General features: G+C 37.5%; 1 protein-coding gene across 1 annotated transcript; it reads left to right on the top strand.

Moving 5' to 3' along the window:
- Positions 1 to 8,092: 8,092 nt before the first annotated feature.
- Positions 8,093 to 12,633, top strand: LOC113010907 (ferric reductase 1-like). Its single transcript, XM_026150183.2, has 7 exons — positions 8,093 to 8,218; positions 8,805 to 8,904; positions 9,952 to 10,158; positions 10,854 to 10,964; positions 11,192 to 11,333; positions 11,482 to 11,664; positions 12,188 to 12,633. The coding sequence occupies exons 2-7, from the start codon at positions 8,806 to 8,808 to the stop codon at positions 12,238 to 12,240; spliced, it is 795 nt and encodes a 264-aa protein (XP_026005968.1). The 5' UTR covers positions 8,093 to 8,218; position 8,805; the 3' UTR covers positions 12,241 to 12,633.
- Positions 12,634 to 15,226: the final 2,593 nt, after the last annotated feature.

Genomic DNA, 15,226 nt, shown 5'->3' on the forward strand with positions numbered 1-15,226 from the left:
TACACCTAATAACCTTGAAGCAGATGTCATGGATCTCACTTCCACAGTTAAAGTACAAGAGTTTCTAAGCTCACCGATGAGCTCTCATGGTGTATACCATAGCTACAGTGTTGATCAGATGGTTCAAAATAAAATGATCGAAGTCGTTGCAGTTTACCAAAACCAAATTAAGAGATACTCTGTCGTCTTTAAAAGCTACATTTCCATTATGCAAAGCAGTGTTGTTACCGCCAAAAGCACTCTACATTTCCGTACAAATTTTACACACTCTTTCATACCTGAACAATTTAATGTGTAGACTGGAGGAACTGGGACCTATTGGGGGTGTTTAAAATGCCATCCTATAACATCACCACTTTTAATAGATTGCATTATTTATGTTATAAACAGATCACAGTGGTTTGCACATTTGCCTAACAAAGAAAAGAGCCTTGGCTCGGCTCTGGGAGGAGATACAAATGCTTTTGGGGTTGTGTCAGGAAGGACATCTGATGTTGAAACAAGAAAAGAAAAATCTGCCAAATCAATCTATCCCCTAAAAATGTTGTGAGATGAATGTGATGGGTCAATTAAAAATGATTTGTTAGTTAACTGTTAAATTATATATAGTTTAAATTAACTATCTGTTCACCAGCCTTTAATAAAGTGTCACGCTTCTGGGTCTTTGTGACCCAGCATTTTGAGTCTCTTGTGTTTTGGTATTTTATATTATGGTTTATGTTCTGAGTCCTTTGTTGGGCTGTTTTGATTATTTAAGTTATTATTATTACTCTAGGTTCAGTTATGGCTGTTAAAGTTTTCGTTCTTCGGTTTTGTTATGGCTTCCCTGTGTTCCGTGTCTACTCTGTGCCGTTCTGTCCCACGCTTCAGGCCTCTGTTCTGTCTCCCCAGTCTCTGTTAAGTTTACGTGTTTAGAGTTCAATCGGTGCTTTTCATGTTTTACTTTGAAGGTCCGTGTCTCATATCAGTCTTTCTAGTTTTCTTTCCCTTGTCTCGTCCGGCCTAATCACTCCCAGCTGTGCTCTCCTTCTGTGTCGCATTCCCCTCGTTATTCCTCGGTGTAGTTAAGCCCCGTGTTTCTCTTTGCCAATGTCGCAATCTCCGCATCCACGGCTGTGTGTTTCCTTGTGTGCCTCTCCTTGTGTTTAGTTTATATTTTCCCAGTTTAGTTTTGTACTGTTTTCCACTTATGTCAGCAATAAAGCTGCCTTTTGAGTTCACTTTCTCACCTCTTGTGTCGTGTGCGCACAGCCGCATTATGACATAAAACCATAAATTAAACATAAGGGAAAAGTGTTTACAAAGCACAATACTTATCACATGGTTTGTAACCATGTGATAAGCCTGCATTAACACCATGATGATCTCAGCTATTTTCTGCGGCACATTAAAAGCAACTCAGTGATCAAGCTGCTTGTGTTACTGTAGACCAGCTGAGTCCTTGAGAGGTCAAGTTAATAAGTAGAAGGCTAAATATGAACAGGGTAAAACTTTTTACTATCTTGTAAATTGTGGCTGTGTTTACTAAAGGAGAAACCAGTATGTTCTTATCTCAGTCGTTTATTTTATTATCGCAAAGGATTTGGGATCATTTCAGGGGTTGTTTTTTTTTTTTTTTTAAACGTGGTGTGCTGCTCTACAATGAAACAGAAGGTGTTACAGCAATTCCTGCTTCCTCTCTGGGAGGAACTGATTATTTTAATCAATTAAATGTCAAGCAGGTAGGAAGGCTATATTTAGTCATATGGAAAAGCACCAGTGTGTTTACTGAAGACAGCAGCAGCCTAACTCAAAACAGATCTGATTGCAGGAAAACTGGTCAAACATGATGAAGAAAAGGGAACAGCGTGATATTTTTCCTCAAAGACTAAACGTTCTTACGCTTCATACCTCGTGTTATTACACATAACAAGTGATCATTATCTCAAAATGAGGAAGAGTTTCAACATCATGACAAATGGAAAGAGTTTATGACAAAACAGTAAACAATGTGCCTATTGTTTCTCTGCTGCTAGTATTGTATAACATACAGTGTGAGTGTGTGTGTTAATGTTTTCTTTAGCCTCGACAAGATCAACGTGTTGCTAATAATGTGACTGAAGTGGATGTAGTATGTGATCTCCTTCATTTCTATTTCTATTGTAGAATAAAAGTTGGGGGCGTTTTTTCAGGCGTATATACACTCACCAGCCACTTTGTAAGGTACATCTTAGGCTGTGGGGTTTAAATGATGCCCTGTTAGTACAAAGGGGCCAAGAAAATATCCCCTACACCATCACACCTTGCTTACCAGCCCGAGCCATTGATACAAGGCAGAATGGATCTAGGCTTTCATGATGTTTGTGTCAAATTCTAACCCTACCATCTGAGGGTCACACCGGAAATCAAGATTCATCGACCAGGGACCTTTTTTTTCAGCCTTTTGTCATCAAATTCTGGTAAAACTGTGCAAATTGTTGCCTCAGTTTCCTGTTCTTAGCTCAAAGGATTAGCAACTGGTGTGATCTTCAGCTGCTGCACGCCATCTGCTTAAAGGAGTGACATGTGCATTCAGAGAGATGCTCTGCAGAGCTTGGTTATATCAAGTGTTTATTTGAGTTACTGTTACCTTCCTACCTTCTCAACTTAAAGCCATCTGTCCATTTTCCTCCAACTTTTGGCATCAATAAGTTTTGTTTTTTTTACCGAGAGACCTGCCGCTCATTGGAGATGTTTTCTTTTTTAGACTGTTCTCTGTAGACTTAAGCCATGGTTGACTGAGAAAATCCCAGCAGATCAGCAAGCAATAGGGTTAGGTTTGTTATGTGTAAGGGTTAAAGGAGTTAATTAAAAACAAAAAAGCTCATAAAAGATGTAGTTTTTGGTTTATGTTAAACTTTTATTACTTACATACTCCTTTTACATTGTGGGCCACAGACAGCCCACTGTGATTCAAAAAACCCCCAACAACAACAAAACAGACGTTTCTATAGTTCACATTTTTTAAAGCTGTCCAGTTGAGCAGATAAGAGTCTTTGCTAGACCCATTTTGGTCCCTGGGCCTTTTGTTTGACGCCCCCTGACTTGAACCACAAATTATTTAAGTAAGATATGTGCATCTGTGGTATTGACTATATAATGGAAACATTATTGTTTTTTAAACAAAAGATAAATGAGTTTAACTTTGTAAAAGTAAACTAGAGGAAGAACAAGCAGACCAACAAAATCTATTACTCATTTTTAGGAGCCATCTGTCCAGTATTTCAGGTCAGTCCTTTCAGTATTATGACACTACAGGCTGAATCAGAGATGTGACGTGACCAACAATGGCATTCCTTAAGCTGGAACATTCCACAGACTTCCATCAGCCCTGCAGTGTGTTTGATGAAGGGTCACTGCCACTTAAAGTTGTCTTAACCAAATGTACTTTGCTTAACCCCCTAAAGAAAAAGCGTATTCTGATGCCCCAACCGTAGCGATTTTGTTTTTCACAAAAGAGCTCCTTATTCTGACCATATTCAGGATTCATGGTCCACTCCCCTCCTGACCTTCAGAGTAAAAGCAGACTAGTACTTGACTTGCATGAAAGCAAATATATTTAAAACAGAATGATACATGAAATAATACTCTTTCTTTTGCCCAAGTACATATAAACAGTTTACTGTAATCATTCGGCACTTTTTCCTAGATGGTGACATTTAAAAAATTTAGATGAATGATTAAATGTGAAAAAAGAAAAGAGAACAGTGAAGAAGAGTATTTAGTAAAATGAAGTCACATGACGTCAAATTGCAGCTGGGAATTTACCTTTCAAACCTTAAGTAGATCTCAGATTACAAAGGAGATATGGTTTGACCTTTTCTTCCTATACCAGCCATCCTGCCTCTGAATAGCTCTCTTAAAGATTGCTTATCAGTTAACTTATCATTAAGACATAAGATTACCAATGGATCTGTACTCTGACATTTCTTTAGCCACTTAAGTCAAGTGTTCCTGGAGCCAAAGTGGGCAGATTAGATTTGAGGGAACAATACCACCACACCTGAATGACTTTTTAGTGCTATATCATCACAGACCATAAACTGTGTAAAATATATTTTTCTATACAATCTATGACAGAGGCAAACAAAATTATATTTGAAAAATAGCAGATACAGGATGACATTACTATGGCAAGGGTTTCGCTCAGTGTATGTAAAAGGGCAACTTTACTTTTAGACAAAGAAGAAATAAGTCCTGTCAAGTTTAGAGGAGTTTTGTTATTGTCGTTACAATAAAATACGCAATAAAAAAAAAAGTAGTAAAATTAAAAATGTTGACTTTTGGCTTGAAGTAGACTAGAAAACAACTGGGCCTCTCCCATGCTAGAGTCCACTATTGTATTCTCCCATCCCTGCCCTGACCTCATCCTTATAATCAACTTTGTGATGTATACATCACCTGACTGACATCCAGTACTGTGCAAACATTTTAGGCAGGTGCAGGTATTAATCGACAAAGTGCAGTGAATGAACAAAAGAGAAATCTAAATCAAATGAGTATTTGGTGTGACCAACCTTTACCCTTAAAACAGCATCAATTCTTCCTCACACTTCTGTCCCTTCGTGTAATCCCAGACACACTCGATGATATTGAGATCAGGGCTCTGTGGGGGCCATACCAGCACATCTAGTACTTCTTGTTCTTCTTTCCACTGAGGATGGCTCTTAATGACTTTGGCTGTATGTTTGGGGTCGTTGTCCTGCTGCAGAATACATTCGGGGCCAATAAACAATTATTTATATTTCTGAAAGCATTCTTTGTTTAGAGCATTTTTCACACCTGCCTAAAACCTTTGCACAGGACTGTAGCTTCATTGTTTAGAAAAGGATTTGTAATTGACATTTAAAATGTCATATAAATCAGTTTCGCTCACTGTGTAGTTCTGCACCACTGCCAGTATTTTAAATAAGTTTATCCTGTAGTTAATGACAGGACAAAGTATTGTTAGTTACCAAAAAAAGAGGCTCAAATTTCATACTTGGAAACTGATAAACATCAGCCACTGGTAGCTTATTTCCTGGTGCAAGGTAAATACTGGCAGATATTGACAGTTGTGCAGTCTACAGGTACATTCCCAGTATTAGGCTGTAAAAACGGCTGTCTGTCAGTCTGTCAGTCAAATTACATTAATTCAGTTTTATTTTTTCAGTACTAATTCTGTATAACAGCGATAAGGTTAAGACCTTGTTATGCAATCCAGGAAAATATTATTTGATCCCTTGACGAATTTGTTTAAGTTTACTTACTAAGAAAACAATGAATATTGGGGAGAGACAGAAAATCAACAACAGCAAAATAAAAATAAAAAATCCAGAAAAAAACATTATGTTACACATTACGTAAAAAAAATATTTTAAATAATACATCTATATAAATTGATATATGAATCTACTAAAGATGCAGACGACTTCCCCACACTGAAATGCCAACAGGCAGGGTCATGTTCTGTAAAATCTAGATGAGAACAGCCAGAATATTGCAGATGGTTCGTGGATGTGTCATCCAACCTGATAATGAATTAAACTGCAAAAGCAACAAAGGAGTGGCTAAAGAAGCACTCTAAGGTTATGAATTGCCCAGACCTCAAGCCTATAAAAATCTGTTGGGCCAAGCCAAATAACAGCCAGGAAACTTAATGGATTTAAAGAGCTTCCGTAAAGAGGAGTGGGCCAAAATCCCTCCCAAGATGTGTACAAACCTGGTGACCCAGTACAAAAAACTACAAAGACTCAAAGACTGCAAATAAGTTTATAACCTTCATGTAATGTGTTTCTTTCTGGGTTTTTGGTTCATACTTTGTCTCTCTCTTCGGGAGATCAAATTAAATATTTTTCCCACTGTATTTAAACCCTCTACTAACTCCAAAAGCTTATAAGTAGACTTTCAATCTAAGAATTTTTAGTTATATTTAATTTCCACAAATTCAATCTAAATTTGCCCTCAAAGATGAACAAATCGGTGCCCTTTATGGTTTTCACGTCAGCCATAAAAGCCTGCTATCCACAGTGTGGGAAATAGTTTATATTCTCCGTAAGAATGATGAAGTGCTAAGAAGAAAGAAGCTGTTTTTGGTAAATAACACAAGCTTCATTCTAAGATTTAGTTTCAGGATAAACACTCACTCGTTCTCTTACAATAATAACTTATGAAATGTGACCCTAAATGTAGGAATGCATATGGTTATTGTTAAGGCACAAAGACACCTTTCTCATTCTTTGTAAAGGGGCACATTTGGCTGGAATTAACTCTTTACTTTGCAGCACATGCAGGGTGTGGCGCCACAAAATGTGGTCTGATTCTCAGAGGAGACACTCCCACAAGCCTCTAAATATGGTTTCAGGAACCACAAAATATGAGGTTTTTGTATTAAAAGTGTGATTTCGGCAAAATTAGTCTGGATAATATCAGCAGTTAAATGCGCCTATTAATAAAATATTTTAAAATCTAACCAGCTATCCATTTTCTTAGCTGTTTATCCAATTAACGGTAACAGGATGTTATATGATGATCAAATTTGGTCTATGAAACCTTTCAAAATCCAACTCACTAAGCCTTTCACAGGGGAAAAGTTTGTGACATGGACAAAATCATATGAAGACCAATGAACTGTAGTAAAAATGGAATTTCTCTAGGACGAGAAAAGTAAGAAAGCTCATATGAAATGATGTCCTATGTAAGATCATATGGACTGGTACTAATTCTAGATCTTGGACTTTTGTCAAATTTACTTTTTTAATTTTTCTCCTTCTTTTAAAAGTCACACTAAGCAGGATGAAATCATCCTAATGGTAAACAGACTCATTCTTACACTTTGCTACTCTCCCAGACCACTCAAAGCACTTTCTACAACATGCCACCTTCACTTTCTTCTATGCTTTGTAAGTGCTTGCTACCTCACATTCACACGATGGATGCATCAGAGAGCAATTTGGGATTAGTTTCTTGTCCAAGGATATTTGGCATGTAAACTAAGGGATCAAACCAACAACCTTCCAATCAGTAGATGACCTCCCCTCCCTCCTGAGCTACACCCCATGTGACGTAATGACACACAAAGACTTCCAGAAACGAAAAGGAAATTCCTTGAAAAGGAAATAAAGAACACAAAAATCCAAAAAGTGTAACTAAGCTGACAGGAAGGTCAGATCACGATGCAACTGTGGTTACGCCACAACATTCTTTATAAAGGTACCAAATAATCTGGGTGTTTGACATCGTCTCTAACTCCTTAAATTTGCCTATTTTGCACCACTATGCCTTCTTACTTGAATATTGTATATTGTATATTGCATAGCTTTTTTTGTTATACGTAAAATTGTATTGTATTTATTTAAATTTATTTAAATTTTTACTTTTTAATTATTTTATTTGCATTTTTCTAATCACTAGGGTTTGAGAGTAACGCAATTTCTATTCTGTGTATGTCCTGTACATGTGGCAGAATTGACAAATAAAGTTGACTTGACTTGACTTAAAAGGGAATTGTTGTTTTCTTTGGGGGGAAATGTTCCTTTACAGTGCAAGTGAATGCTCAATATTCCACTTCTCAGAATAAAGCCCTATAAAGTTCATTCTCGGTGTTTACGTGTATTTGCTGTGTGTCATTGACTTTACTGGCAGTCAATGACACTGGCAGTAAAAACCACTTTGAATCTGCTTTGTTTGAAAACCCATACACTAAGAAAAGAAATGCAAAATGATGTTTTACATATTTATGAAGTTGCTTATCTAAGCCCAATTTATATTACATTGTTATTTTAAGGAGAATCCAGTGTGAGAACAATCATACAAACAGTCATACAATGATTGCGATTAATTAATTAATATTTGACTTTTATTTATATTTAATTTAGCTCAGCCAAACTATCTTCTCATGCGTGTTTTCTTTATTTCACAGTGTATTTAGTGATGAGCAGTAAACTTTGAACCAAAGTAACCTTGTGAGTCAACTCCTAACAGAAAATCGTAAAAGAAGAAAAAACCAAGGACATTAGCAAGGCTTGCTCTACAGAAACTGCTTTAGTAATGCAAACAACTAACCCACACCCAGGCAGGTACACAGGTGTATTCTTATCAAGCCCCGCCCCTTATTTAACAAAAAGCTACTTCCACATTGCTCCATCACCAGAACTGCGGATCATCCCACAGAGAGCAGAAAACAATCCTTCAACGCAGCATTTAAACTTCACAGCATCGAGTAAGTCTCTCCAAACTTTATTTAATTACATTTTAGATTTGGATTCTCCTGGATGCCTGCTTCTATTTCATTTGTTGTCATTATCCTTTAAAGCATAATCAGGTTAATTATGAGAATTCTAGAAATACTATTTAGATAAACTGACAATCGATTTTTAGTTACACAAAGAAAAAACAAACCCTGGAAAAGAAAAGGAACGATGCTCTGTTTTTAAATGAATAATTATTCTGTCAATATTCCAGTCTGGATAAACCATAATGTGTTTTATTACCTTTTAAATGACTGACTGTACTTAGTACATTTGTGTATAAATGTGTTTTCAGCCTTGTGGACATGGCTTAAATTATTATTTTTTCTTTTCAATTCATTTTTTTTTTACAATCTTTTTACTTAACTGTATTTTAGAACAAAACATTTTATTATAACTGCATTTTTTACACACAAATTTCAAATTTACAAGTTGTTATAATAAAACTGAGGTAGAATGTAAAGGAGCTTAGTTTGTTCTGGAAAAAAAAGAGTCTGCAATCTCATTCTTATCTGCTCTTCTCATATTTGCTCTCTCACTGTTTGCTTTCCTGGAAAGAATGGAGCGAGGCCTGAGCCTGCTGATTGCCGCAGTGATGCTTTTTGTGGCTCCGGGGGTCCAAGCAGCAGACAGTTTCACATTTGCCATTAATGCAACGGTTGGTTTATATTTAACTTTGCCAGCACAATACGACTGTGACCATGGTGATTTACACGGATGGAGTGCATTTGTTAAGCATACACTTTTACATATTTAGGAGCTGAAATGAGTTTTACTGTACGAAATAGTGTCAGAATTTACTGCTAATTTTGTCTTTTTAAGTTAAGCATCTACAGTGTGAAATAGAACAGCGCATGGTTTGCTTGGTTAAACTTTTATTTATATTTATACATTCTGAGAATTATTATTATCATGGGAGAAGAAAAAAAATGCTAGTGGGTCTAAAAAGCAGGGGGAGTGCCTTGAGCATTTATCCATAATAATAGCCAGCAGGAGGAGAAGTGAAGAAGTCTAATTATATAAAAGTCTATGGAAAAATGTCTCCCCATCGATGAACTCAGTAAGCGCGTTTCTTTTGAGTTCACGATCTCAGATCAGAATCAGAATCAGAATACTTTATTGATCCCTGGGGGAAATTATTTTTTGTTACAGTGCTCCATTTTAAACCAACATTAAGACAAGACAGACAATACGCTAACTAAGAATAGTACAATATAATCATATATATACATACATACATACATAAGTCACTTATAAATAAATAGTTGGAAAATGCTAACTATTTATGTTATCTAATTTAATACATAATGAGGTCAGATCTACATTAGAGTAAAAGAGCAGGTTACAGATTGTGTAATGGCGGTTGCAAAAATGTTCAGAATGAGGCTCCAACATGGGAGACAAGAATCGAGATGGGTGTGGTGGCTACTGCCATCTTTTACATACAGTCTAACAGTCACATATGGCTAAACAGTGGCTTTTATAAATCATATAATTAATGGGATTTGTGTGATTTATACATTTCTAATTTTTTTTAAGGTAGAGTTTCATTTCCCATAAAGCCTTTAGTAACCTAATGTTAACTAATAGCAGCTGTTCCCAGTTCATGAGCTGGGATGCTATTATTCGTCAAAGTGTTGACACAGAAGTTGAAGCTGCTAAGCTGTTTTGTGACTTGGATTATGCTTGTGTGTCTCTCTACTAGGTAAACATTACAAAGACAGGTTGCGGGATTAGTAAGCTGTGCATACAGACCCCAGACAACTGTGACCCTGCTGGGAACAGCAGCTGTTTCTTTGGATCAGTGGCTGCAGGCAACACTACAGCTCCTAACGGCACCGAGCTGATGTTCCAGCTCAGTGGGAACTCCACTGGGTACATCGCACTGGGGCTCACCGCCAGTGCAACCCAGGTACCACAGCACACAAAACCAGAGCGATGATTAAGTTTAACCTAAACCAAAATGTTAACCCAAAACAATTATTTACTGAAGAGTTATACTTATTTACATGTTACCTTTTCAATAATTATAACTGATTTCCTATGTTATCAATTTCTTTTTTAAATTAATTTCATTCAACTACTTTTCCATTACCTAGCCATTAATCCTCTGACAGGAAATGTTTACTCACTGTCAGAGAATTAATGAAATATTTGACATTGGTACATAATGAAAAAAAAACCTTAAATAATAGGGTTGTGTTTGGAAATGGGCATTGGTTTCCATTAGTAAATATCTTTAAAATATATCATGTTCTAAATATAGATTTAATAATCCAACAAACGTTCGGTCATCTCAGAGACAACCGAGAGAGGTTTATTTAATGAAAGCCACCACCTTGCATATTCACACCAGGATGTGAAACCTTCACACCAAACTAAATGTAAATACTGCTGTTAAGGTACAAGTGATAAGGCCAAGTTAAGGATAAGGCACCTAGGAAATACTATACCAAGGTTAATCAATTACATCTGTGTTTCTATAAGGTCACACAGACCTGCTTATGTGTTTATGTCTTTATTGGTCCAGGCCAAAGTAATGAGTTAAAAGTGAGACCAGTGAGTTAAGGAAGTATATAACCCTTAAAACTGCTTGCTCTTTTTCAGGGTACCACTGCGCTTTACATCTGTGCTCAGAACAGCTCTAACAATGCTTCATTCGTCTTTGCGGCTCGGCAGAGAAACAACATCGACAACACACTCTCTACATTTGATTCGGTGAGGCTGTAACTACTTTTAAAACGTATCCAGATAAACATTACCAAACAAGCTGAAACAGTTGAACGGTTGACAGATGATCAGAACACATTCCTAAAAGCTGCTAACCTAAAAATTATTTAATGCATACTCTGTAATTCAGTCATCAAAGCCCTAAAAAAAACACAACAAAAAGTGGGTTTTTTAAAATGTAATACTTTACCTGATGGTCAAATTGTTTTTATCAGACTGTGACAAAGATACGAGGCCAGGTAGTCAATGGAAAGATCCAGTGTGAGTTCAGTGTCCCCAATTCGAATGCCACCAACACCAGGAGCGCTGATTCTACCACTTATGTTGTCATCCTTGGGTCTGGACCATTGACTGGAAGTAAGTCCAGTGAAAGCAGCCTTCAACTGTAACTTGTTGTCTACTCTTATCAACATAAATACACACGTTAGATGCTACATTATTTGTGAAGCTGTAAATGAAGTTTAAATTGAATCCTCATCACTATTTTCAATGTTTTATACTTCAGGCAATTTTGGGGCCTTCACAGCTAGCAAAACCACCAATCCTCTGAACCTCGCCAACCCAAGCGCCAATGTTGCAAACGCCACCACAACCACCACCGCCACCAACGCCACCACCGCCACCAACGCCACCACCGCATCACCTTCTACGACAAAAAATTCAGCCAGTGGCGCTCTTCACAGTCATGGTAAACACCACACTCACATTTTATTCTCAGACTGTAGATTTAGGGCTCAATGTGATGAAGATTCACAGTTCACAATACCCAGTTCTGAAGCTTTAGTTACTAAATATTGTTTAATAAATTAGTTCATTCTACTATGAAACATTTTAGAGTTATAAGTAAAAGATAGTGGTGAAGAAAAAAAATTAGTTTTCCAAGTAAGTAATGTATAATTTACCATAGATTAAGGGGACAATGAAAACTATGTATAAATCAGCTACATTTAGAAACTGCTGGAGCCATTATTGGACTTCTGGCCCTTTTAATGGAGCAAATGCATGACAATAAATTTGCTATACAACAGAAAGAGCAGGGATAATATGTCATTTTAGCCCATATTGTCCTGGCTGAATTTTTCTTTAGCAATGACTATGATGCATAATTACACTTTGCACCATGTGGTATTAAAGATATCTTAACTTTAACCAGCAGAAACCCTGACGGATGTTTTCTGAATAATTGCTTTTTTGTCTTTTCTCCCTGCCAGCTTTGACACTCCTGCTAACTGTCCTCATGCTGTTCGTCCTGAAGACAGCCTGAAAGAGTGCAGAGAGGAAGAACCTGTGACCCGGTGAAGATGACTGGTTTGCAAAGCCAGAAAATCTGAGTGTCAAGCTATTTATGACGTGTTTACTGAACTAATAGTGAAATGTTTTATGTTTCCTTTGCACTTTTTGTATCTATTGAATTTGAAGATGTTATGTTGTTCAGTTTCAAAGTAATTGTGTGGATTTAGTCACCAAATATATATATATATATTATTTTTTATATTCATGCATGTGACTTACATACACACACCTACAAGTAAGCATACTTAGACAAATGGCAAGATGGTTTTGTTTAACAGATATATGTACTGATTGTAGATTATCTTTTAAAAGATAAACTTACTGAAACTGAAGCTAATTATAATAAAGTTAAACTATGGTCTTATCTCATGAGCTGCATCTCTGGACACGGTACAGTGAAATCAACAAATCCTATCCCCTAAGATACAGTGTGACAATCTTTCCTGGTGGTGATGAGGGTGTGACTGATGTCTAAATGAACCTCATCTGGTTAAATCGAGAGACACACGGTACTGAATCTCTCAAAACTGATCACTGCAATGTCATCTCGTTTCCCTCTCACCGCCCTGTTTTGGCTGTGAGAAACATCAGGTACATCCCCATTTTGTTACTTGTATGTTCAGTGCATACAAGTAACCTTCTGCACAAGCTGACTAACAGCTGTTTATGATTGTTCGTGGGAATCTCAGTGCATTCATGATATACAGCATGATGATATAACTGCATAACACACTGATCTCATAAGAGAAAAGATGATTTGTGCAACCTGTAGCTGCTAGCTAATTTATATCTGCAGTGCCTTAAATAAGCTATAAGATATAAATAAACAATCAAATACAAATGCACTCTGTGTTGTGAAGGATGTCCAAATTCCCTAAAATGCATCTTGAGACAGCAGGTTTGCCATTGCATCCTTTGCTGAAGTCACTTCGGTAACCATGACGAGAGTGGCGCACTGCTTATGACATCATGGCAACTTCATTTGATTTTGATTTGAACACTTAAGCGCTTATGGTCATCTGACAGAAACCATAAAATACCTTAGTTGGCTAGAACAAAGCAGCTGTTGTGCTACGTGTCACAGTAACAGATGCTCATTGCACAATTTAATAGGCACACCTTGTGTTGTATTTCATTGGAACTACTTTTGCTTGTGGGCTTGCTCCGAGTCTTTGTGGCACAAATTGAGTATCACACTGGAAACATTTGAATACTGTGAACTTGAGCACTTGATCTCATCTCATTCTTTGTTACACACACATTATCCTGCCGGAATAATCACATTCTGACCCTATAGTCAGAATGTAGCAGCCCAAACCAAAACTGGCAATGTTTCCCCCCATCTCTTGTTGTCCAGTTTTCTCAGATCAGTTTTTAATCATAGCCTCAGTTTCCAGGAGTTGCACATGATTTGTTCTTCTGCAGCATGCCTGCTTCAACTTATTGTGCATTCAGAGAGCTAAAAAACTGTATAACCTTTTTCCAATCCCCCACACTCACACTGATGCTTTAACTATGGTTTTCAACTTCATGTTTTTCTACTTTAGTTCCCTCTTCCCTTTGAAAATATGCTGAAAATGCTTCTGACTACACCAGGAAACCCTGGGTTACTTACTGAAGTGATAACACAGGACATGCCTTTAATTCATTCTCAGGGTCTTTGTGAGCGATTTCAAACTCACTTTTTAAAAAAGGTCTCATCTCTTAAGTCCTCCCTTCCCCCTGCTTTATATCCTCTCCCCATTCCTGAGTGCATTTCAACTTTCCACCAGTTTGAGCCTGTGTCACTTTTGACTCTTAAGCGGCTAGTTGCTCAAATGAATAACACCAATACTGTGCTTGACATTCTTCCATCTCGTTTAGCTAAGGACTGTTTTGATGTAATCGGACCTAGTATCCTATTTCTTATGAACTTTTCCTTGCTCTCAGGCTGTGTTCCTTTGTCCTTTAAGCATGCTGTAGTCCACCCGATTCTTAAAAAAAGAAATTCTGACTGTTATGACCTTTCAAACTATAGACCGATCTCTAAGCTTTCGTTCTTGTCCAAGATCCTGGAGAGACTAGTTCTCTCCCAACTCCAGGCGTACTTGGACACGAACAATATTGCTGAGAAATTTCAATCTGCCTTTAAGCCATTGCATAGCACTGAAACAGCGTTGGTTAGAGTTCTTAATGATATTCTTGTAATCACTGATACTGGACGCTCTATGGTCCTAGTTTTACTGGACCTCTCTTCGGCCTTTGATATGGTAGACCATAACATTTTATTACTAAGACTTGAGCACACTGTGGGTATTAGAGGCACTGCCCTCGACTGGTTTAAATCATACCTCGCTGATAGATCCTTATCAGTTCACTTAGAAACCTTCTCCTCTTCCTCCGCTCCGGTCTGTTGTGGTGTGCCTCAAGGATCAGTTTTAGGCCCTATTCTCTTCTCATTGTATTTGCTCCCTCTAGGCACAATCTTTGAAAAATACAATATCGCCTTCCACTGTTATGCCGATGACATACAGATCTATTTTGAACTTACTGACGACCTTGCTGTGTCCCTGCACTACTTTCAAGAATGCATGCGGGAGGTCAAAGAATGGTTCCTGAGTAATTCCCTCGTTTTAAATGATAAGAAGACTGAGATTGTGGTGTTCAACAGTAAAATCCCTCGTGCCCAACTCTGTGCTGCCCTGGGTTCCTTTGCTAGTTTTTCTTGTGACTATGTCAGTAACTTGGGTGTACTGCTGGATAGCTCGCTCAAACTCGATAAGCAAGTGTCTGCTGTAGTGAGATCTAGCTTCCACCAACTGCGCCTTATCTCTAAGGCTAGGCATTATATTCCGCATGAGGACCTGGAGAAGCTTATTCACGCTTTTGTGACCTCCAGGTTGGATTATTGTAACTCCTTGTACTATGGTCTTCCCTCTTCTCTTCTTCTTAAACTGCAAACAGTCCAAAATGCAGCA

This window comes from Astatotilapia calliptera, chromosome 18, assembly GCF_964374335.1.
Source record: "Astatotilapia calliptera chromosome 18, fAstCal68.1, whole genome shotgun sequence".
Taxonomy (NCBI): domain Eukaryota; kingdom Metazoa; phylum Chordata; class Actinopteri; order Cichliformes; family Cichlidae; genus Astatotilapia; species Astatotilapia calliptera.

Excerpts from the sequence above, each read along its gene's own strand:
- LOC113010907 (XM_026150183.2), top strand. The coding sequence starts at position 8,806 with ATGGAGCGAGGCCTGAGCCTGCTGATTGCCGCAGTGATGCTTTTTGTG. Across the intron at positions 8,905-9,951 it reads CATTTGCCATTAATGCAACG|GTAAACATTACAAAGACAGG; the intron begins GTTGGTTTATAT and ends TCTCTCTACTAG. Across the intron at positions 10,965-11,191 it reads CACTCTCTACATTTGATTCG|ACTGTGACAAAGATACGAGG; the intron begins GTGAGGCTGTAA and ends TGTTTTTATCAG.